The following is a 26022-nucleotide window of genomic DNA, read 5'->3' as shown; positions in this document are numbered from 1 at the left end:
TGCCTGCCATATAAGTTCTGTTATACTCACAGACATAATTCAAACAGTTAAAAAAACTTCAGAGTGTTTCCTATCCAATAGTAATAATAATATGCATATATTAGCATCTGGGACAGAGTAGGAGGCAGTTCAATTTGGGCACGCTATTCATCCAAAGTGAAAATGCTGCCCCCTATCCCTAAAAAGTTGGACCTTCTGACTTGACACTTCCTTGTGACTCGAATAATAGTGACTTGGTCGCATATCGGCTATATAGCTATTGTATTTCCCTCACTTTCTCTCCCTCGGCCCGGTGAGGGGCTTGCCTCCCCTCTCTGTTGTAGCTAACTCAGCCTGCAACGGATGGGCGCCAGCCATCAATCTGTAAGTCTCTGCTCACTCTTTGCTTTTGGTCTGCGGTTATGCTTTACAGTTCCTTCACACCCCTTGACTTTTCCCTTTGTTATGGCAGGCCTAAAGAAGTTCATGAGTAAAAATGTGCCTAACAAGTCACAAAGTAAGTTGCATGGACTCACACATACAATTTGCTGTAAGGTTACTCAGTCGAGCAGTGAATTTCAAACACAGATTCAACCACAAAGACCAAGGACATTTCTCAATGCCTTGCAAAGAAGGGCATCTCTTGGTAGATGGTTAAAAAAAGCAAACACTGAATATCCCTTTGAGCATGGTGAAGTTATTAATTACTCTATGGATAGTGTATCAATACACCCAGTCATTACAAATATACAGGCGTCTTTTCAAACACAGTTGAGAGGAAAGAAACCACTCAGGGATTTCACCATGAGGCAAATGTTGACTTTAAAACAGTTACAGAGTTGAATGGCTGTGATAGGAGAAAACTGAGGATGGATCAACAACATTGTAGTTACTCCACATTACTAGCCTAATCGACAAAGCAAAACATGTGGAAAGCAATTCACTCTTTGTCATGAATACAAAGTGTTATGTTTGGAGCAAATCCAATACATTAATGAGCACCACTTTCCATATTTTCAAGCATAGTGGTGGCTGCATCATGTTATGGGTATGTTTGTAATCGTTAAGGACTGGGGAGTTTTTCAGGATAAAAAAATTACCTGAATGTAGCTAAGCACAGGCAAAATCCTAGAGGAAAACCTGGTTCAGTCTGCTTTCCATCAGACACTGGGAGATGAACTCACCTTTCAGCAGGATAATGACCTAAAACACAAGGCCAAATCTACACTGGAGTTGCTTACCAAGAAGACAGTGAATATTCCTGAGTGGCCGAGTTACAGTTTTGACATAAACCTACTTGAAAATCTATGACAAGACCTGAAAATGGTTGTCTAGAAATGATCAACAACCAATGTGACAGAGCTTGAAGAATTTTGAAAAGAATAATGGGCAAATGTTTCACAATCCAGGTGTGAAAAGCTGTTAAGGACATACATATCTGGTGCATGTCTACTCATTATATCTAATAAAATGTCAGATATACGGAAATGTATAGATCAAGATAACCCCTGATATTGACCCTTTTCACCCAGTGACTGGGTAAATGTCCTGGATCATAGGTAGGCTTGGGCGGTATCCAGATTGTCATACCTTCATAACGACCTTGTGTCATACCGAGATATTCAGTAATACTGGCACTGAACACAAGGGGCACTATTTTAACACCCCACTGTAATCCGAAGGTTAGCAGTGCTGACAAGTATATGTAAAATCCCATAGAAGACGCTAACTAAATGCTACGAGCGCATTGCAAACATGTTATAGTCTCTGACTTAAAGTATTTGCAGGTCAGAAATCCCAGCTCATAAAGTTATACAAGTTACAAAAAAATGCTACTCACAGTAATATTAGACAGCAAGGCTCTTGATCCAGGAAGGGATTATCTGCTGTTTCCAAACAAAGCTTGATTTTGGAATAAGCTAATAGCTAACTAGCTACTAATTTAGCAAACCAAATGCACAACTGCAGAGCAATTAGCACAATTTAGACAGTTGACTTAATATTTATAAGATATCTAGGTGGAAAACATTTAGTTGTTAATTCCATACTACAACTAGATCACCTGGTGCATGTTGCACAACAGTGAATGACTCACAAGGCTCCGGTCTCTTGTCCTTGTGTGATTGTAAACAAACACCACGTGGCTGGGAACTATTGGTAAGCTTCATAATGAAAAATGATGTGACAGGTGAAACGAAGAACGCAATGTTCTTTATCTCTGATTCAAAGGGGTAGGGTTAAATGCGAATCACACATTTCAGTTGAAGACATTCATTTGTACAACTGACTAGGTATCCCCCTTTCCTTTTTCTCGTGTTATGTACAAGTTGACTGCAGGTATTTACTTAAAAAGTAGCTACAAATATTCAAATGTATAAAAAAAAAACTGTGCATGGTTGTGCGTGGATAGCATACCTGAGTAATGAGCCAGTCATGGCTATCCATCTGTCGGCTTGTCCCCTTGTGTGTTGGGTTTGATGTGCTTCTCCAAGCAGTCTAGAGCCTCCTTGGCAGTGGAAAACGTGTGTGTTGTGTTCTGGAAGGCCAAGATGAGTTTTCCTGGGTGGATGAAGCCGCATCTCGGGTTTAGCTTGCGTAGCTGGGATCTCACCTCGTTGTAGGTCTCCCTCTGTTTTAGCAGTTCGGCACTCAGGTCTTGGTAGATGCTGATCCTCTTCTCTGCATAGGTCAGGCTCCCAAATACCGCTGCAAGGCTAACAATTCGCCGCTTGACTTCAAAGCTGTGGGTCCGTACAATCACACAGCAAGAGTTGAGCTGTGTGGTGCGCAATGTTAATCAGCAGCATGGGACCCGGCTTCTCCTGCCCCGAACAGTTCATAGAAAAGATTGCTCATGAAGGAAGTTGGGTTGCCTGCTTCCACTCCAGTTTCAAGTCCTGTGACCCGCACATTGAATTTATGGGAATTATTTTCGATTGATTTACGCTTCATCTTTTAAGAGTTTGATCACCCCTTCCAACTTAGCTGGTGCTGTTTCCAGGCCATGGAGTCACACCTCTGTCGCATTGGCTGTCTTCTCAAAATGTTCATCTTTTGTTGACTAGATATACTCTTTAGCAATGAGTACTGACAATTATTCATTTAATGGTTTCAATTGTTGTTTAATTGTAATCTCCTCACAAACGATCTCTCATAGTAGCGGCCAGCTCTTTTTGTTGGCTGGTGTTGAGACCCGCCATGTTCTCACAGTTGAATTGTGGACGGATCAATTCTTGCTGCTCGAGCCTAATATACCTCATAGTTATTTCTTGTCACACAATGAATGTTCCACACCTTAATATGTTGTTTAGTATTTGACAAGTTTTAGGGAATAAATATGTTAATTCATAGTCATTTGCAAATGAAAGCCACGAAAAGGCCAAGTGTTTCAATGGATGCCAACGGTTCGGTAATTCTCATCGGTTTTATAAAATAACTTGAAAAATGTATAAGTGAGGTGTATGTTAGATGTGGTTACGTTTATGCTGCCTACCCTTTAAAGAGCCCTGCCACCCAAGCCATAGACTATTCTCTTCTGCTTCCGCACTCCAAGCGGTACCAGAGCAACAAGTCTGACACCAACAGGCTCCTACACAGCTTCTGTCCCCAAGCCATAAGGCTGTTAAATAGCTAACAAAATAGCTACGCGGTCAATCTGCATTTACCCTTTTATTTTATTTATATTTTTGCACTGACTCTATGCACACTCACAGGACTATACACACTCACTCACACACACACACACACTCACACTGATACTCCAATACACACACACACACACACACTTAGCATGCACACACATCCATATTGACTTTACACACATATACGGTGCTACTCCGCTGATCATATTCTGATGCCTAGTCACCTCGGCCCTATACATATCTACCCCTACCACTCCAGCATCCCTGCGCATTGTAAATATGGTATTAGCACTGACTGTAATAGCTTAGCTACTTTCTCATGTTCTATTCGTTGTGTGTTTTGGTTTTACTTTACTTTATAGTCCTATGGATATTGACTACTGCATTGTTGGGAAAGAGCTTGAGAGAAAGGTATTTCACTGTACTTGTGCACACGACAATACAACTTGAAACACACGCACACTAGCCTCACTCACGCCACCCTTCTGGGAAAAAGCGGTTTCGATCGCAAATCTAGGAAGGCAACCACACTTTCTCCATTAATTGTAAGTTGACTAAATCTTTCCATGTCATCGATCACTTTTCTTTGTTTAGTTTATTTTGTTGCATGAAGCAAGGGATAACAATAGTGCATGCTCCATACAATGAGTGTACAAAACATTAGGAACACTGGGTCTTTCCATGACATAGACAGACCAGGTGAATCCAAGTGAAAGCTATAATCCCTTATTGATGTCACTTGTTAAATCCACTTCAATCAGTGTAGAGGAAGGAGAGGAGACAGGATTTTTAAACCTTGAGACAATTGAGATATGGATTGTGTATGTGTGCCATTCAGTGGGCAAGACAAAATATTTAAGTGCATTTTAATGGGGTATGGTAGTAGGTGCCAGGCACACCGGTTTGAGTGTGTCAAGAACAGCAACACTGCTGGATTCTTCACGCTCAACAGTTTCCCGTGTGTATCAAGAATGGTTCATCACCCAAAAGGACATCCAGCAAAATTGACACAACTGTGGGAAGCATTGGAGTCAACATGGGCCAGCATCCCTGTGGAACTCTTTCGACACCTTTTGGAGTCCGTGCCCCAACTAATTGAGGCTGCAAAAAGGGGTACAAGTCGATATTATGAAGGTGTTCCTAATGTTTTGTACATAGTGTATATTCTTTTGACACGATCAAATATCTCTGTTCGATCCATATATTTTCCAGACCTTATTCTATAAAAGAGCAGTATATCCCTCTTTATGCCGAATAGGTACTGGTCTGTGATGTACCGGTTGAATGTGAGCCAATGTGTTACACTGCATTCGGTCCAGGTGGAAACACTTACCTAATCAGTCAAGCAGTTCCACACTCTAAACTACATATATCAGATAAAGGCTGTGTGCCCGACACACCTTACAGATCCTGCAATTAGGGGGTTTGAGTGTACACACACACAGACCCTCCGCTCAGTTGGGTTGATTTAAGTCTCTACCCTCCATCGCTGTGTTTATCCCCGCTGTCTGGTGGAGTTGTTGTGTTTTCACTGAAGCACACAGACAAACGTAGACCAGGTCTGTTTCACATGTCAGTGTTGGATTATAGAGTGAGCCCACCTCTACTCTTCATATGGCTAAGTACAGAGGGGGTATACAGACTTATGCAGACCGTTTGTTGGATAAGTCAATTCAGGGGACCTCTGCACAGTGTTCATTATGGAGCTAAGTAATCAGATAATTGTGGGCTCAACTACTACTCAAACAACTCAACCTCAGCTCACCTTTAGTTTAGAAAACCTAAACTTAAAGAGTCTGAATCCGCCTACACTGCACAATTTTCTCAATCCTTTCACAGTACACAATACTCAAAAGTCCCAGTATCGAATTTGGAGAGTCGATGTCGAACATGACATTTGTGGCAAATATTGTGTATTGTGAAAGCAGTTTAAACTGTGAGAGTACTCACTATGATCATATGCAGATGTTTCCAGCTGTAAATGGATGGAACACAATTCAGCAGACTCCGGAAATGTCTCCTGAAATTCCCCTAATAGATCTATTCGTGTAGTGATGTGACTCTCTTCCCTCAACGTCAGTCAGACCAAGGAGCTGATCGTGGACTATAGATGGCTAGCAACCACACCAGGCGCCATGTTGGAAGACCAGAATCAGTCTGGTGGGGAAGCCCTCCAATCGTCCACATGGCTGACTGTATTCTTCTACCACCCAAAACTTCTGGTAGATTGACCATTATTTAGTTTTTCTAAGCACCCAGAAACGTAGGCAGTGGGAGAACCTATTCAAGAAAGTAAATATATTTAGAAAATGACAGCTACAGGAACTATGTGTGCAGGCTAACTCAAACGAGCTGCTAATGTATTGTTCGCCAGCTAGCTAACATTACATACTTTATAGGTAGCCGAGTGAATTAAATATCACCAGCTAGCTAACTTCATATTAGCTAGTTAGCTCGATATGTTGATGTATTTATCGTTGTAACTTGAAATGCATTTGAAGCTAGGTAGCTAGCTAGCTAACAGCCACGAAAGGTTTAGCAAGGCGTTCCAGCTGTCAGAGAAGGGAGAGTAGGCTACTCTCGATAGGGCAAGTATCTTTGTGGGAGGACATTATGAAAAGATTCTCCAGTTCCAGTCCCTAGTGAGAAAAACTAGGAGGACAGAGAGATATTATATAGCAACATAATATTTAGTGCTGTCCAATTTTACTATAATGCAGCCTGTTTCTTTGTGAGGTTTTCTGTCCTCAGATACAGAGAGCTGTGAAACCCTGACTGCAGATGTAGGGGTCCCAATGAATGTCCCAAGAGACTAAGGGTATATCCTTGTATACCATGGATTATATGTGTACCTATGTTAGCAAATTTTGTAAACAAAATATAGTTGGCCTGCTGGGTGTGCAGGCTTTTGTTCCAGCCCAGCACTAACACAGCTGGTTTATCAAACCTAATTAGTTGATAATCAAGTGCGTTATTGCTGGGCTGACACAGATGTCTGCTCATCCAGTAGATCAGAAATCAGTGCTGCGAGGTTGGCGACTTTTGGTGTTGACTTTTTATTGTTCACCTGAAATGATGCTTTGAAACTTCTCTAGGGTAGGGGGCACTATTTTCACCTCCGGATGAAAAGCGTGCACAAAGTAAACTGCCTGCTACTCAGGCCCAGAAGCTAGGATATTCATATAATTGGTAGATTTGGATAGAAAACACTCTACAGTTTCCAAAACTGTTAAAATAATGTCTGTGAGTATAACAGAACTGATTTGGTAGGCGAAACCTGAGAAAAATTTATCCAGGAAGTAGGATTCTTTTATTTTTGTAGTTTTCTATTCAAGGCCATTACAGTATCCATTGACTTAGGACTCAAATTGCACTTCCTATGCCTTCCACTAGATGTCAACAGTCTTTAGAAATTGTTTCAGGCTAGTATTATGAAAAATTAGGGAGTAAGAATAGTCTGAATGAGTGGACCCTAAAGTGTCACAGAGCTTTTTCATGCACAATCCCGAGAGCGCGCCTTTCTTGTTTACCTTTTATATTGAAGACGTTATTGTCCGGGTTGAAATATTATCGATTATTTAGGCTAAAAACAACCTTAGGATTGATTCTAAACATCGTTTGACATGTTTCTACTAACTTTACGGATGCAATTTGGATTTTTTGTATACCTGTTGTGGCTGCGTTTGAGCCTGTGGATTACTGAAGAAAACTCGCGAACAAAGGTTTTTGGATATAAAGAGACTTTATCGAACAAAACAAACATTTATTGAGTAAATGAATGTCTTCTGGGTGCAACCATATGAAGATCATCAAAGGTAAGTGATTAAGTTTGTCTCTATTTCTGACTTGTGTATAACTCCTACTTGGCTGGTTACTGTTTGTAATGATTTGTCTGCTGGGCGCTGTTCTCAGATAATCACATGGTATGCTTTCGCCGTAAAGCCTTTTTGAAATCTGCCACCGTGGTTGGATTAACAAGAAGTTTATCTTTTAACCCATGTAAAACACTTGTATGCTTCATTAATTTTTATAATGAGTATTTCTGTTTTTGAATTTGGCGCTCTGCAATTTCACTGAATGTTGGCCAGGTGGGACGCTACCGTCCCACGTACCCTAGAGACGTTTTAATAATTATAGCCTACTAATAGCCTGCAATAAAGAGGGGATCTGTTGTCACGTCTACTCCCGCTCCCCCTCTCGCCGGTTTACTAATCACTGGCTCTGACTACCATCTATACGCACACCTGGCACCTTCGTTATGCGCACCTGTGCTTCATCATGAGACACACCTGGACTCCATCACTTCACTTATTACCTCCCCTATATCTGTCACTCCCTTAGTTCCATTCACCAGGCAGTATTGACTGTTTCATGTCTAGACGTTACGCTTGTCTTGTACCGGTCATTATATTATTAAACTCACCACCTGCTTCTCGACTCCCAGCATCTACGTTATAGAATACTGGCTCAACAAATGGAAGCAGCAGGAAATCAGGACTGTCTCCCAGATGGTCGACGAACAGGGATACCTACTTTGTCAGCACCACGACCAGCTTACGCAACTGGGGACAGCTATGGAAGAGGTTCTTCAACGTCTCGAACATACCCGAGAGGCTTTGCCTTCCACTAGTTGAGGATACTCTGCCACCAGTCGACCCAGCACACCAGTCCATTCAGGAGTCTGCCCAGGTCAGCGACGTCTGTTTGTCCCTCCCAAATAAATATGATGGAACCCCATCTAAAGGCCGTGGCTTCCTACTCCAGTGCTCCTTCTATTTTGCACACCAGATTGGAGCCCCCATCACCAAGAGGTCCAAGGTTGCCACAGTTATTTGTCTGCTCACTGGGCAGGTGTTGGTGTGGGCTACGGCCATCTAGGAGAGAGGAGGAGCTGGCTTATTATTAGTATAATTTTTTTGACCTTTATTTAACTAGGCAAGTCCAGTTAAGAACAAATTCTTATTTTACAATGACTGCCTACTCCGGCCTTATGGAAGTCCTGATCACGGCCGGTTGTGAGACAGCCCGGGATCGAACCAGGGTCTGTAGTGTCGTCTATAGCACTGAGATGCAGTGCTTTAGACCGCTGCCCCACTCGGGAGGTGTATGGGGGTTCATGGCTCTGTTCACAGGTTTCTTTGATCATCCACTGAAGGGCAGAGGGGGGTGAGCGCCTACTCCAACTACGGTAGGATGACCAGACCGCTGCCAAGTATGCACTCACTTTCCGGACAGGAGCAGCATCCAGAGGATGGAATGAGCCGGCGCCCCTTACGCTATTCTGAAGAGGACTGCTCGAGGATGTCCAAACGGAACGGTCATGTCGTGACAACAACCTCTCCTTGGACGCACTCATCTCGCTGGTCTTCCGTTTGGATAACCTACTTCGGGAGCGTCAGTTCCCACATTGCTTCTCTCCCTCAGTGAACACTCTGTATCAGAGCCTGAACCTATGGAAGTAGGGTTCACATGCCTCACCGCGGCGGAGCGATGCAGACGGAGACAGCTGGGGCTCTGATAGACTCTCCAAATCCTGTCGTTATATTTTTCCCTCTCTCTGGTCTCCCTTCTGCTCTCCAGGTCGCTGAGGCACTGTTCCAGCAGGTCTTCCAGCATTATGGCCTTCCGGAGGACATCGTCTCCAACCGTGGCCCGCAATTCACATCACGGGTATGGAGAGCCTTCATTGAGAAGCTCAGGGTCACGGTCAACCTCACTTCTAGGTATAGACCTCAGTCCAACGAGAAGGTGGAGTGGATGAACCAGGAGCTGGGGAGGTTCCTGAGGAGTCACTGCCAGGACCAGCAGGGCGAGTAGGTCCGATTCCTTCCCTGGGAGGAGTACACCCATAATTAATTATGTCACTCCTCCACCGGACTGACTCCCTTCCTGTGTTCTGGGTTATCAGCTGGCCCTGGCTTCATAGACCCCGGGCCAGACCAATGCTCCTGCGGTGGATGAGTGATTCAGGCACGCAGAAGTGTGGAGCGATGCCGACGTGAGACTCCAGCGCCGTCCACCGTCAGAAGGAGCAGGCGGATCACCACCACAAGGAGGCTCCCCGTGTTCCATTCTGGTGATCACGTCTGGCTCTCCACCAGGAACCTCCCACTCCGCCTGCCCTGCAAGAAGCTGAGCCCCCGGTTTGTGGGGCTGTTCAAGGGTCAACGAGGTGACGTATAGATTAAAGCTCCCCAGTGACTAAGGTATCTCACCTTCCTTTAATGTCTCCATTTTCAGGCCGGTGGTTCCAGGTCCCCTGGCTGAGGCTGTCCTCCACAACACCCCTCCACCTCCCCTGGACATCGAGGGTGGTCCCGCCTATGCTGTCAGAACCCTACTGGACTCCCGATGTCGTGGGTGTCGGCTCAAGTACATGATGGACTGGGAGGGGTACGGTCCAGAGGAGTGGTGTTGGGTTCCGGTGGAAGACATTCTGAATCCCAACATCTGTGATTTCCAACCTCGCCCACTCCTCGCCCTCAAGACGAGGAGCCTCTTCTCCCTGGCCGGTGTCGTCCTGCGGCTGGAGTCCTCGACTCATGACCTTTTTGTTCAGTCTCAATCTCTCCAGTTAGTTTTATTTGATTGTCACTCTTCTTTTCATGATATCAGCCATGCGAACCCATTATGCAGCTGATAATGGCATACACCTGATTCAACTCATTGAGGGCCTGAAAAGAAGAAACGTCCTCTCATTGTCGACTATGTTTGTTTTCATCAAACTTAACATGTGTAAATATTTGTATAAACATAACAAGATTCAACAACTGAGACAAACTGAACAAGTTCCACAGACATGTGACTAACAGAAATGGAATAATGTGTCCCTGAACAAAGGGGGGGGTCAAAATCAAAGTAACAGTCAGTATCTGGTGTGGCCACCAGCTGCATTAAGTACTGCAGTGCATCTCCTCATGAATGAGGAGGATGTCTTCCCTGTAACGTATTTCCTGCAATGACAACAAGCTCAGTCCGATGATGCTGTGACACACCGCCCCAGACCATGACTGACCCTCCACCTCCAAATCGATCCCGCTCCAGAGTACAGGCCTCGGTGTAACGCTCATTCCTTCGACGATAAGCGCGAATCCGACCATCACCCCTGGTGAGACAAAACCGCGACTCGTCAGTGAAGAGCACTTTTTGCATGTCCTGTCTGGTCCATTGACGCTGGGTTTGTGCCCATAGGCGACGTTGTTGTCGGTGATGTCTGGTGAAGACCTGCCTTACAACAGGCCTACAAGTCCTCAGTCCAACCTCTCTCAGCCTATTACGGACAGTCTGAGCACTGATGGAGGGATTGTGCATTCCTGGTGTAACTCGGGCAGTTGTTGTTGCCATCCTGTATCTTTTCCCGCAGGTGTGATGTTTGGATTCACCGATCCTGTGCAGGTGTTGTTACTGGGCATCTTTCTTTTGGTGTTTTTCAGAGTCCGTAGAAAGGCCTCTTTAGTGTCCTAAGTTTTCATAACTGTGAGCTTAATTGCCTAACGTCTGTAAGCTGTTAGTGTCTTAACGACCATTCCACAGGTGCATGTTCATTAATTGTTTATGGTTCATTGAACAAGCATGGGAAACAGTGTTTAAACCCTTTACAATGAAGATCTGTGAAGTTATTTGGATTTTTACGAATTATCTTTTTTTGCTGAGTTTATTATTAAACTCACCACCTGCTTCTCGACTCGTCGGCGTCTACTTTACATCTGTCTCTAATGTCTGTTTCTCTGTTGTATTCTCAAATGAACATGACCTTTTTGTTCAGTCTCAATCTCTCCAGTTAGTTTTATTTCATTTTTCACCCTTCTTTTCATGATATCAGCCATGCGAACCCATTATGCAGCTGATAATGGCATACACCTGATTCAACTCATTGAGGGCCCGATGATTTGTTGACAAGTTGAATCAGGTGTGTTTATCCGGGGCTACAATAAAACTGTGTACTGTTGGGGGTACTCGAGGACCAAAGTTGGGCACCACTGGCCTGCAGTATGATGGCATTACCCCGGGGTGTCAACCTCATTCCATGGAGAACCTAGTGTTTTCCTTTCAATTAATACCTACACAACCAGGTGTGGGGAGTTCTTTACTAATTAGTAACTTTTATTCATCAAGTATAAGAAAGGAGTGAAAACAGTCGGCCTTCCGTGGAATGAGTTTGACACGTCCTACTATGGCTGACCCTGTAAAACAACACATTACACTGCACCTATCATACTACTATGGCTGACCCTGTAAAACAACACATTTCACCGCACCTATCATACTACTATGGCTGACCCTGTAAAACAACACATTACACCGCACCTATCATACTACTATGGCTGACCCTGTAAAACAACACATTACACCGCACCTATCATACTACTATGGCTGACCCTGTAAAACAACACATTACACCGCACCTATCATACTACTATGACTGACCCTGTAAAACAACACATTTCACCGCACCTATCGTCCTACTATGGCTGACCCTGTAAAACAACACATTTCACTGCACCTATCATACTACTATGGCTGACCCTGTAAAACAACACATTTCACCGCACCTATCATACTACTATGGCTGACCCTGTAAAACAACACATTTCACTGCACCTATCATACTACTATGACTGACCCTGTAAAACAACACATTACACCGCACCTATCATACTACTATGGCTGACCCTGTAAAACAACACATTTCACCGCACCTATCATACTACTATGGCTGACCCTGTAAAACAACACATTTCACCGCACCTATCATACTACTATGACTGACCCTGTAAAACAACACATTTCACTGCACCTATCATACTACTATGGCTGACCCTGTAAAACAACACATTTCACCACACCTATCATACTACTATGGCTGACCCTGTAAAACAACACATTTCACCGCACCTATCATACTACTATGGCTGACCCTGTAAAACAACACATTACACCGCACCTATCATACTACTATGACTGACCCTGTAAAACAACACATTTCACCGCACCTATCATACTACTATGGCTGACCCTGTAAAACAACACATTACACCGCACCTATCATACTACTATGGCTGACCCTGTAAAACAACACATTTCACCGCACCTATCATACTACTATGGCTGACCCTGTAAAACAACACATTACACCGCACCTATCATACTACTATGGCTGACCCTGTAAAACAACACATTACACCGCACCTATCATACTACTATGGCTGACCCTGTAAAACAACACATTTCACCGCACCTATCATACTACTATGGCTGACCCTGTAAAACAACACATTACACCGCACCTATCATACTACTATGGCTGACCCTGTAAAACAACACATTTCACTGCACCTATCATACTACTATGACTGACCCTGTAAAACAACACATTTCACTGTACCTATCATACTACTATGGCTGACCCTGTAAAACAACACATTACACCGCACCTATCATACTACTATGGCTGACCCTGTAAAACAACACATTACACCGCACCTATCATACTACTATGGCTGACCCTGTAAAACAACACATTTCACTGCACCTATCATACTACTATGACTGACCCTGTAAAACAACACATTTCACTGCACCTATCATACTACTATGACTGACCCTGTAAAACAACACATTTCACCGCACCTATCATACTACTATGGCTGACCCTGTAAAACAACACATTTCACTGTACCTATCATACTACCGTGGCTGACCCTGTAAAACAACACATTTCACTGCACCTATCATACTACTATGGCTGACCCTGTAAAACAACACATTTCACTGCACCTATCATACTACTATGGCTGACCCTGTAAAACAACACATTTCACCGCACCTATCATACTACTATGGCTGACCCTGTAAAACAACACATTTCACCGCACCTATCATACTACTATGGCTGACCCTGTAAAACAACACATTTCACCACACCTATCATACTACTATGGCTGACCCTGTAAAACAACACATTTCACCGCACCTATCATACTACTATGGCTGACCCTGTAAAACAACACATTTCACCGCACCTATCATACTACTATGGCTGACCCTGTAAAACAACACATTTCACCGCACCTATCCGGTGAATGCGACAATAAAAACATATTAATATTGCCGACTGGTGGCTTTATAGCCTCTCATTGGCCAATACATAGCATCAGCAATCCATGGTTTATATACATCATCATTGTCAATGTCCTGTTTGCTATCCCCCCAGGAAAGAAGAAGCGCGGGAGGGAGTTTGGTTCCTACTCTGGGGAGGTGAAGACAAATGAGGGAGGAGTGGAGGACAAAGCCGCCCGGCCGCCGGACATGAACCCTGTGATCAATGCTACAACGGGCAGCGCCGACATGTCCCTTATCAGTAGCTCACTGGCAGCCTACAACTATATAGCAGGTACAGCAAAGTTCACAATGTTACGGCAACATCGCAAGTACAGCGTTCACACAACTTATACCTTCATAGCAGGTTCAACGTTCAAACAACATTACAGCAACATAGCTAGCACAGTGCTCACACAACCTACACCGATAAAGCAGGTACAAAAACATTCACGCAACATTACACCAACATAGCAAGTACAGCAACGTTCACACAACGTTACACCAACAAAGCAAGAGCAACATTCACACAACGTACACCTTTGTAGCAGGTTTAACGTTCCCACAGCGTCGGAGCAGGTACAGGTTCACACAACATTACAGCGACTTTGGATGTAAAGCTACATTCACACAACATTATAACAACTTTGCATGTACAGAAACATTCACGCAATCTCTTAGATGACAGTGAGGTAGAGAAGGGGTTTTAAGGTTGGGGTCTGAGGAACCTTTTTACTGCAGTGGGCTAAATCAGGTCACACAAAGTGTTTCCTGGTAGTCTTAAACAAATTGACTTTGAAACCAAAGTATACACCTCACACACATGGTTCTTCAAATAAGACACCGGTAGCAGGTCAGATATAGAGTTGAAATGTATTCCATTTTGAGTTTGCACTCCAATATTACACTTTATATACATCACAGAGGACGGAAACATATCAAAAACGTTTGACATAGACATACCATATTTTCAGCATGTATTTTGAAATATTGTTTATTAATTATGAAATTATGAAAAATATGAATAACATTCCACCCATGAGGGCACTAGGCATTTGACTACAGAAAGGGGCTACGATCAACACTTGTTGATGCTCGGGCCCTGTAGTGGGTTTACATTGACATTTCAGTGTATCGTTTCTGTTAGGTTGTATGTGGGTGGTACAGACACTAATCTCGATTGAGGTTCCCTCTCCACTGTGACTGAGAGGAGCTACTAAATATGGACCGGAGGAATGCAGATGTAATGTAGAGATAGCTTCCCCTGTAAAATCCCCCTCATACGCATGAACACACACATACAGTATATGCACGCAGGCACACATTCTCTCTCACACACACACACACGTGTGAGAGAGAGAGAGAGAGAGAGAGAGAGAGAGAGAGAGAGAGAGAGAGAGAGAGAGAGAGAGAGAGAGAGAGAGAGAGAGAGAGAGAGAGAGAGAGAGAGAGAGAGAGAGAGAGAGAGAGAGAGAGAGAGAGAGAGAGAGAGAGAGAGAGAGAGAGAGAGAGAGAGAGAGAGAGAGAGAGAGAGAGAGAGAGAGAGAGAGAGAGAGAGAGACAGAGAGAGAGACAGAGAGAGAGAGAACGCAGTATTTCCTGTTCCTTTACCTCCCACTCGTATAGACAAATAAACACAGTTACTGCATGGTGAGGTAGACAAACATACAGGACACACAGTCAAATAAACATACAGTACACACACCACAGTACTGTACTTAGCCCTGAGGGCTAGGCATTGCAGCCTGCTTTAACCCTGGGATTAGCACAAATACACACAAACATATACAGGAGGGGACATGGTGCTGTAGCTTTAGATATGTAAAATAGATATAAAAGTGAGGTAGATACTTCAGTGAGGTAAAATGTTCTATATGCTCTTTCTCTCCCTCTCTTACACACACACACTCTAGCGCTCTCTCGCTCTCCCTCCATCTACCTCTGTCTTTCTCTCTATCTGCCTGTGTGATCTCCCCCAGTGATTTAATCGCTATTTTTTGTCCCAACCTCTGTGGTCATGGGAGCAGAAGTACAGATTCTTTCATTTCAAACTGTGCCTCTCTGTGTTCAAAATGATTTACTGAGCAGTTGTGTAAGGCCAGAATGAGTAAATCCAGCAAAGCGGGCAGAGCAAGTCAGAGTTAAATTAGTTTTTGCTTTCAAAGGAAAGATGTTGAAATGTATGAACTACATTTGGCTCTATATATGACAGTATTTGACTTTTTATCTCTCTCTCTCCCCTCCTCTCTCTCTCTCTCTGTCTCCCCCCCCCCTCCCTCTCTCTCCTGCTCTCTCTCCCTACAGACCACCCAGAGCGCGCAGCGCTCTACTTTGTGTGCGGCGTGTGCCTGGGCCTCTTCCTCACCCTGTTTGCTCTGGTGGTCCAGATCTCGTGCCGCACCGACTGCCAGCCTCGCCGCCGCTGCCCCGGCACCACCACCAAGAACCGCCTGCGGCCCACCGACTCCTCATCGGACTCCAGCGACTCAGACTCAGACTGGGAAACCACGTCGGATCTGTCCGCCCGCCGCCACCGCCGCTTCGAGCGCACGCTCAACATGAGCGTGTTCACGTCTGCGGAAGAGCTGGAACGGGCACAGCGGCTGGAGGAGAGGGAGAGGATCATACGAGAGATCTGGATGAACGGTCAACCTGACATACCCGGGACGCGTAGCCTCAACCGCTATTATTGAGGCAAGAACGTAAATGAACCACTACTAGATCTAGATGAACCCGGGACGCGGAGCCTCAACCTCTATTATTGAGGACCGTAAATTAACCGCTACTAGATCTAGAAAGGGGGCTGTGAAGGTTGGAGTGCAGTACTTGAGATGGGATGTGTAGGACCACAAATGCACCACTAGGGTTTGGGGATGGGGGGGAAGGGACCCCACCACCGGACCTGATTTTCGGAGGTGTGCATGATCACAATAGGACCCCTTTGGACTGTGGGGGTTTGGGAACCGCACGATGGAAGACAGTGACGCTTGCAGACCAGGAAGGAAAAATATCCCCCTCTGTCTGTCTGTCAGTCTGTGTCCGTGTGGGCACTGTAAAGCAAAAAAACTGTTAATGCAGTGAGAATAAGCTCCTACTTCTCAGCATGGTAAGCTTGACCCGGAGCCTGCCTCTCATTGGTGGAGGCTGAAGGTGAAAGGTCAGCTAACTGCACTGCCTCACATTTTACCTCATCGCACCCTCCTGAAGTGGAGGATCTTGAGATACTGAGACTGTGAAGCCTGAAAGGTCAAAGGTGACTTAAGGACAGTTGCCAATGTTACTCCAGTGTTGCCTAGTGGAAATTGAGAATTGGGCAAATCTGAAAGCGTGCAGCTTGCTTTATGCTCACTCACCCTCCAGTATTCAAATGGTCGAATGGCTTTAGGAGAGGCATAACACTTACAGTTATAAGGACATCAAGACACTCAAAGTGAAACGGACAGCGTTACACAAAGTGAAACTTACAGCGTAACACTTACAGTAAAATTGGACAGTGGGACAGTTGACCAACAACGTTACAATCTTTAAGAGGAAAATGACCATGGTCAACCAACGCTGTGTTTTGAACTTTGAACCCAAAATGTGTTTTTTTTAATTCTTCTCAACATTTTATGAAATCTATTTTATATAATATTTAATAGTTGTACTGTTGTGTATTTTTTTCTTTACGGTCATTATTATGAGATATTTTTATACTGCGGTTATCAAAACTTGTCTGGCACCTCAGGGATGCAATCCTAGGGGAGTCCAAAATGGCACCCTATTTCTTTTATAGTGCTCTACTTTTGGCTAGAACCTTATAAGGGTCTGGCAAATCTCTGGCTAAAATTAGTGCACAACATAGGGAATAGGGTGCAGTTTTGGATGTAGCCCCTATTGTTTCTGTGTATGGTAGTTTCTATTTGCTTCTTAAGAAGAGGATTGGGGCCCGAATTCATTAAGCTTCTCATTGTAGGAGTGCTGATCTAGGATCAGGTCCCCCATGTCCATGTCATCTGATTCATTATATTAAAGGCAAAACTGATCCTAGATCAGCAGCAGCACCTATACAATACTCCAGATGTGTCAGCATTTGAGCATTGGGCCAGTAACCGAAAGGTTGCTGTATCGAATCCCCGAGCTGACAAGGTAAAAATCTGTCGTTCTGCCCCTGAGCAAGGAAGTTAACCCACTGTTCCCCGGGTGCCGAAGACGTGGATGTTGATTATGGCAGCCTCGCGCACCTCTCTGATTCAGAGGGGTTGGGTTTCAATGCGGAAGACATTTCAGTTGAATGCATTCAGTTGTACAACTGACTAGGTATCCCCCTTTCCCATTTATAAAATAAAAAAACACCATGTAAAACACCTCGAAGAGGTCAAGCGATTTAATAAGCTTCTTTTTTATATGTTTTTATATGCACAGTGCAGTGCCCTACCTGGCAACAGGATGTCTATTGGTGGAAAAGGTAACCCAGTCAAGCTGTTATATTAGAATCGATCAATCAATTGCAATAATCTTTTTCTCACTTTGTCAAACAGGCTTGTGTGTGTGTTGTCTACATGAAAATGGCGAGGCTGGCCCTGGATCAGTTTTGTCATGCCAGAGGCCATAGGACTTGTCAAGACAGCACAAAAAGATGGGCTATCTGTCAGGTATTATTGTAACGATCATGTTGTTAATAATATAAGCTATTATCAATACAGTCCAGTTGTGAACCGTAGGAATCATGGTTTATCATAAGAAGTTTGGGATTTTCTTGACTGAGAGGTGAAATGAGAAGGCAGGGAAGAATCTTCACTCCAACTGCAATCCTTTATGTTTTTTTTATTGAAAAAGATTGTGTTTCAATTTGAATGGGACAGCAAATATGCCAATACAATAGCTGGTAAGTGAGACCAAAATATGACTCCTGTGCTTGGAATAAACTGTGTTGAAAGTAAGGCCTTGACGCATCTTGTTTTTTTTTTACCTAGTTATGTAAATTCACACAAATATTTGATCCACATCACCACTGTTCAGTGTATCATGAAGATTGGGCGCCATCTGGTGGCGAAACATGCAGCTTTCGCGCATTTTTTGGGAGTGACGTTAGTTTTGTTTATATTTCCCATGGCAACTGAAACTATTCCTGTTTCCTTAGTCACATCACCGTATTTAAACCAGATTTCCATGGGAGTTTGATTAAATAAAAGGTGAATATCCTGCTGGCCAATGCGTATAGTTTCTGTTCAGTTAATTGTCCATTATTTCCAATGGACAATAAACACTATTACAATATTACAAGCAATGTCGGTAAACACTGGACATTGCCACTGGCTTGCCATTTTTGCCAGGAAACACCTTTCGGGATGTTACGGGCCAAGTCGTTGAGCCGATCATGGAAAATAAAACCTGCAACAAAAATGTAACGTGTCGATATCTATCACGCTGTGGCCTACACTTGTTCGATTGCAACAAAAAGACTACATCGAGCTCTGATGCCCTTGGAATGCGGATCGTGCAGTGGCATTCTTTTTATTGCAAATTAAACCCTAGTGTGAAACGACAAATAGAGAGCATAATAAGCTATTTTCTCATCTTGTTACATATGATTGAAGTCTTGTATAAGCCTGTTTGAATGATTAACAGGACTTGCTGCAACTTGATACACTAGAAATGGGCTACTACAGAAAATGTCTACAAATTACAGTGTAAAACCAAACGCCGTATACCTCTGCTGCTATGTTCAACATGCCAAGCATATTTGACTCCTCCAAGTCACCTCGTAAACGAGCCATTCCATTGAGGTCAAAGTCAAAAACATGAACTTTAAACTACCACTGGGATTTGATTTCCCCTGCTGATTTCCTGCTTATCCTCAATTCATAGAAACCGACTAGCTCTGGTCCAGGGCATGTGGCGCGTTCCTCCACTATTAGAGGAGGAATGCGCACAATTCCATGGACCAGAGCTAAGAAATGGAACCTTTCAAGTGCAAGTGCTGGTTCATTTTTATTTGATATCGGGGTTTTGGGGGGGGGGGGGTCGAGGTGAGGAGGAAGATTATTTAAGATACTGTTTGAAGATGTAAGGTTTCAGACGTTTTTGGACGATGGGCAGGGACTCTGAATACCTAGCTTAAGGAAGAAGCTGGTTCAACCATTGGGGTGCCAGGACAGAGAAGTGCTTGGACCGGGGTGAGCGGGAGCTGCCCTTCCATAGGGATGGGAGGGCCAGGAGACCTGAGGTGACATAACGGCGTGCTCGGGTTGGGGTATAGGGTTTGATCATAGCCTGAAGGTAGGAAGGGGCAGTTCCTTTTGCTGTTCCGTAGGTAAGCACCATGGACTTGTAGTGAATACGAGCTTCGACTGGAAGCCAGTGGAGTGTGGGGTGACATCAGAGAACCTGGAAAGGTTGAAAACCAGGCGGGCTGCAGCGTCCTGGATAAGTTGCAGGCGTTTGATGGCACAAGCGGGGAGCCCAGCCAACAGCGAGTTGCAGTAGTCCAACTAGTCTACGGATGTTGTAGAGCATGAACCTGCAAGGCCGAGTCACTGCTTTGATGTTTGCAGAGAACGACAGGGTGTTGTCCAGGGTCACACCAAGGTTCTTTGCACTCTGACAGGGCAACACTGTGGCGTTGTCAACCATGATGGAGAGGTCTTTGAGCGGGCAGGCATTCACCGGGAGGAAGAGCAGCTCCATCTTGTTGAGCTTGAGGTGGTGGGCCGACATCCAAGTTGAGATATCGGCCAGGCATGTAGAATTTGTGTTGCCACCTGGGTGTCAGAAGGGGGAAGGAGAAAAGTAGTTGAGTGTCATCCGCATAGCAATGATAGGAGAGACCATGTGAGGCTATGGTGGAGCCTAGTGACTTGGTGTATAGAGAGAAGAGGAGACGGCCTAGAACCGAGCCCTGGGGGACACCAGCAGTGATAATATATGGTGCAGCAACAGATCCTCTCCACGTCACCTGGTAGGAACGGCCTGCCAGGCAGAATGCAATCCAAGAGTGCAGAGTCTGAGACGCCCAGCCCTGAGAGGGTGGAGAGCAGGATCTGATGTTTCACGGTGTCGAAGGCAGTGGATAGATCTAGGACGATGTGAACAGAGAGAGAGCCAGCTTTGGCAGTGCGGAGAGCTTCCGTGTCACAGAGAATTGCAGTCTGTTATACTGCATGAACACAGCCATTGCGTTATCGACAACACTCCCTGTGGTACAGCCATTACTGGTAAGATATGAGAGAAAGAAGTATGGAGACGTGTGTGTGTGTGTGTGTGTGTAGGAGGTGGGGAGGCAGACCGTGTCGTACCCTCTGTCCTCTCTGAAAGGGTAAGTGTGTGAGGACTCTAACCTGCTACTCTACCTCTGCTCCCTCTGAGGAAGAACGTCCCGTAAAACATGACCTTCCTCTCCTTTTTGTGTGTATGTGTGTCAGTTGTTTTAGTCTACTCATAAACTTTTTTTTGAGAGAGAGATGTGTGTTAACACTTCTATAAAGCTTGTGTGTTCTCAGTTGTGTTCGATTTGACGGTGTATTGACCATGTTGTGTGGTTAAGGTATGGTCTGTCTGTGGTCAGTGGGAGCTGGGGTGCAGACCGCAAACAGCGGGAGTGGAAGTGGTGGAGATGTTTAGGGTGGAGAGGATGGTGAACTCTGTGGGGGACATCCCAGCCACTTGCCAGTGTTGGCACATGATGGGTAGTAGGTCATCACTTTTACTTAATATACAATCAATCAGGCATTTTTTTATATCAGCTATTGTCACAAAGTGCTTTTACAGTAACCCGTCTACACCAGAGAAACCCGGGACATATAAGTCACCACCGCTCCTATTATATCTATCTCCCTGTGTGAACCGGAGGGGATGGCTGCCCTTTTACAGGCTCCTAACCAACTGTGTTATGTTGTTTGTTTCTTTGCATTGTTTGTAACTTATTTTGTAAATAATGTTGCTGTTACCATCTATTATGACCAAAAAGAGCTTCTGGACATCAGAACAGAGATTACTCACCTCAAACTGGATGGAGATTTTGTATTTAATGAGTCTGACGCGAAGGATATACTGCTTTCCCGAGACCAGCCCCAAATCCCCGTCATTTGCGTGAAGAAAAGATGGAGATACCCGGGGCGGATGTCGCGGTGCCTTGTGAGAATTCATCGGAGAGTGAGCAAACTGCCACTACCATCCGTCCTATTGGCCAATGTGCAATCACTGGAAAATGAACTGGATTATCTACGATCAAGACTATCCTACCAATGGGACATTAAAACTGTAATATCTTATGTTTCACTGAGTCGTGGCTGAAGGACAACACGGATAATATAGAGGTGGCTTGGTTTTCTGTGCATCGGCAGGACAGAGCAGCAACGTCTGGTAAGACTAGGGGCAGGGTGTCTATTTGTCAATAACAGCTAGTGCGCGATGTCTAATATTGAAGAAGTCTCGAGGTATTGCTCGCCTGAGGTAGAGTATCTCATGATAAACTGTAGACCCCACTATCTATTGAGAGAGTTCTCATCTATATTATTTGTAGCAGTCTATTTACCACCACAAACGGATGCTGGCACTAGGACCGCACTCAACGAGCTACGGACTACAAAGGTAAACCCAGCCGCAAGCTGCCCAGTGACACAAGCCTACCAGACAAGCTAAATGCCTTTTATGCTCGCTTCGATGCAAGCAACACTGAAGCATGCATGAGAGCACCAGCTGTTCCGGATGACTGTGTGATCATGCTCTCTGTAGCCGATGTGCGCAAGACCTTTAAACAGGTCAACATTCACAAGGCCGCGGGGCCAGACAGATTACCAGGACGTGTACTCAGAGCATGGGCAGATCAACTGTCTTCATTGACATTTTCAACCTCTCCCTGACCGAGTCTGTAATACCTACGTTTCAAGCAGACCACCATAGTCCCTGTGACCAAGAAAGCAAAGGTAACCTTCCTAAATGGCTACCGCACCATAGCACTCACGTCGGTAGCCATGAAGTGCTCTGAAAGGCTTGTCATGGCTCACATCAACACCATAATCTCGGAAACCCTAGACCCACTCCAATTCGCATACCGCCCCAAAAGATCCACTAATGACGCAATCCACTAATGACGCAATCTCAATCGCACCCCACACTCCACAGTGTGGTGCCAGGAAAACAAACTCTTCCTCAATGTGAGCAAGACAAAGGAGCTGATCGTGGACTGATCGTGGAAAAGGAAGGCTGAACAGGCCCCATTAACATCGACGGGGCTGTAGTGGAGCGGGTCGAGAGTTTCAAGTTCCTTGGTGTCCACATCACCAACAAACTATCATGGTCCAAACACACCAAGACAGTCGTGAAGAAGGCACAAGAACACCTTTCCCCCCCAGGAGAGTGAAAAGATTTGGCATGGGTCCCCAGATCCTCAAAAAGTTATACAGCTGCACCATCGAGAGCATCCTGACCCGGTTGCATCACTGCCTGGTATGGCAACTGCTCGGCATCCGACCATAAGGCGCAACAGAGGGTAGTGTGTACGGCCCAGTACATCACTGGGGCTAAGCTTCTTGCCTATATACTTGGCGGTGTCAGAGGAAGGCCCAAAAAATTGTCAAAGACTCCAGTCACCCAAGTCATAGACTGTTCTCTCTACTACCACATGGCACACGGTAACGGAGAGCCAAGTCTAGGTCCAAAAGGCTCCTTAACAGCTTCTACCCGCAAGCCATATGACTGTTGAACAATTAATCAAATGGCCACCAGGTCTATTTACATTGATACCCCACACACAAATATATAGCCTCGTTATTGTTATTTTATTGTGTTACTTTTTAATTAAAAAATTACTTTAGTTTATTTAGTAAATATTTTCTTAACTCTATTTCTTGAACTGCGTTGTCGGTTAAGGGCTTGTAAGTAAGGATTTCACGGTAAGGTTGTATTCGGCGCATGTGACAAATAAAATTTGATTCGATGTCATATCCTTATCCTAGGCCGATTGCAGGTGGACTCTCCCGCCAACATGAGGTTCCTGCTGCTCTCACCCCAAATACACACACACACACACACACTATTATGAGTGTTCCAGAGGTGAGGGATGATAAGCGAGTGTTTGAGAAGAGGCCTCTGGTGTGAGTGGATGACATGTAGATGACCTCCCAAGTTCTTGGACAGAAAGGTCACGTGTTAGTCTACCTTAAACCCTACCCCTTAACCCTTACTCACACACTTGCCACTAAGTTTTACTCTTAAACCACAAACCCTGAGTTTCCAACATGACCTGACGTGTGTGTGTGTGTGTGTTACAGGCGGAGATGAAGGCCTAGCAGAACTCATAACAGCGGCAACATCTGGAGCTCCACGCCATAATGGGCGACTTCTTGCAGTTCCTGTTACTACAAGAAACGAGAAACGTCTTCATGTTCGCCAGCATGTACTTCTCCCCATTTGCCTCCCACCTACCCCTGGGGGCACCTTCAACCCTCGTCACCTTGAAGGACACACACTGGGGCTGCATCTCAATAGTCTAGAAGCATCCTCTCACAGGCACTTTAGTGAGGACAACACTCTCTGGTAAGCACTTGTCACTAATATGTAGAGAGGCCCTCGAATGTGTTAATCAAATATGAATGCTTTTATGGAAGTTTTGATGTTTATTTTATGATATTGTTTTTACTATTGTTTTTACTTGTCTAATGTTTTTGTTTGCATTAGCTTCCAATCAACTTTGTTGAAATGGTAATAGCAAGAATTACAGTTGTGTGAGCAGGTGGGAATTAAATAACATGTATTATTTAATGTCTTGTATATTTTCCATGTTTTATTTATGTTAAGAACTTTATCCTCAAGTGTCATAATTCCAGGAACTGCTATTTTGCTTTGACTCTGACGTGACCACCCCATCATTTCTAAGACTAAAGTTATGAATTAAATTAGGCTCGTGGTTGTCCGACTCAACAAGTAATGCTATTGTTTGGATAACTTTGCTTCCCTCACTTCCTACAGCTTCAATTATTATCTCCACAATTGAACTGCACTATGTACATGTTCCTGTGGTTTGCGTACATCTGTAATGCCTCCCTTGAGCTACTGGGGGAGTCAGTCACAGTGACATCTCAGTAAATTTACTCAATGAAGAGGTCTGTGAAGGTGTTGTTTTGTTATTTATCTTAATGTTTTGGACTGACTATCTTGCACTGGATCTATGCACACTCACTAGACTCTACAATGTGATTTTCTGGATTTTTTTTTCTCATTTTGTCCGTCATAGTTGAAGTGTACCTATGATGAAAATTACAGGCCTCTCTCATCTTTTTAAGTGGTAGAACTTGCACAATTGGTGGCTGACTAAATACTTTTTTGTCCCACTGTAGATTAAATCAACTGGATAATACATATAGATTTTATCAACTGGATAATACATATAGATTAAATCAACTGGATAATATATATTTTGATTCCCATATCGATCAATGTGATACAATCCTTTTCCAAAGCGTCTGGTCTATATCTTAACATTAATACATATGAACTCATAGCTGTCAAAGATTGTGTGACACCTTCATATTATGGTATTCCAGTAAAAGAAGAACGTACATATTTAGGCATAATCATTACAAAGGATCAGAAGTCTAGAGGCTTACTAAGTTTTAACCCTCTTATTAAAAAACCCCAGAAGAAGCTAAATCAATGGCTACAGAGGGATTTATGTTTCAAAGGAAGTCCTAATAACCAAGGCTGAAGGTATCTCTAGACTAACATATGGCGCTCTATCTTTATATCTTGACAGTAAAATAAGCAAGGAGATAGACCCGATGCTTTTCAACTTTCTGTGGAGAAACCGTACCCATTACATTAGGAAAACTGTTGAAAATGAACACTTATGAGAATGGTGGGCTGAATTTTCTGGACTTTACTACTTTAAATAATACTTTTAAGATCAATTGGATAAAACAATTCCTAAGAAGACCCACATCTATGTGGAATTTTATTCCTCATCATGTCTTCTCTACTTTTGGTGGCCTTAACTTCATGTTGGTTTGCAATTATAATATTGACAAAGTTCCAGTGAAACTTTCTGCTTTTCATCGGCAGGTTATCTTGTCATGGTCCTTAATTTATAAGCATACCTTTTCTCCACACAGATATTATATATGGAATATCCGGGATATATTGTATAAAAATACTTCTTTGTTTTTAGAATATTGGTTCTGAAATAATATCCTATTGGTGAGCCAAATGGTAAATGCAGAGGGTCTTTTACTTAGTTATAAGGAATTCTTATCACTTTACAAGGTCCCTGTAACACCTAAAGATTTTGCAATTGTTTTAGATGCCATTCCCTCAGGTGTTGCTTTGT

The 26022-nt window shown here is 44.0% G+C and overlaps 1 protein-coding gene across 6 annotated transcripts in view; it reads left to right on the top strand.

The window, feature by feature from the left end:
• LOC120019600 (protein eva-1 homolog A-like) overlaps window positions 1–17894 on the top strand; it is a 71446-nt gene extending 53552 nt beyond the window's left edge. For 5 of the 6 annotated variants that reach the window (XM_038962929.1, XM_038962928.1, XM_038962930.1 and 2 more), the window contains 2 exons: window positions 13834–14013; window positions 16023–17894. In XM_038962929.1, the coding sequence (XP_038818857.1) occupies window positions 13929–14013; window positions 16023–16411 (474 nt within the window). In that variant the 5' untranslated portion in view covers window positions 13834–13928 and the 3' untranslated portion in view covers window positions 16412–17894. Of the gene's footprint in view, window positions 1–13613; window positions 14014–16022 lie in introns of those variants that run through there. The other variant, XM_038962927.1, reaches the window with a different exon arrangement.
• The last annotated feature ends 8128 nt before the right edge of the window (window positions 17895–26022 follow it).

Source organism: Salvelinus namaycush, chromosome 24 (assembly GCF_016432855.1).
Source record: "Salvelinus namaycush isolate Seneca chromosome 24, SaNama_1.0, whole genome shotgun sequence".
Classification (NCBI taxonomy): Eukaryota; Metazoa; Chordata; class Actinopteri; order Salmoniformes; family Salmonidae; genus Salvelinus; species Salvelinus namaycush.
Note: the sequence above shows the minus strand (reverse complement) of the source record. Positions and strands in the feature narration are given on the sequence as shown.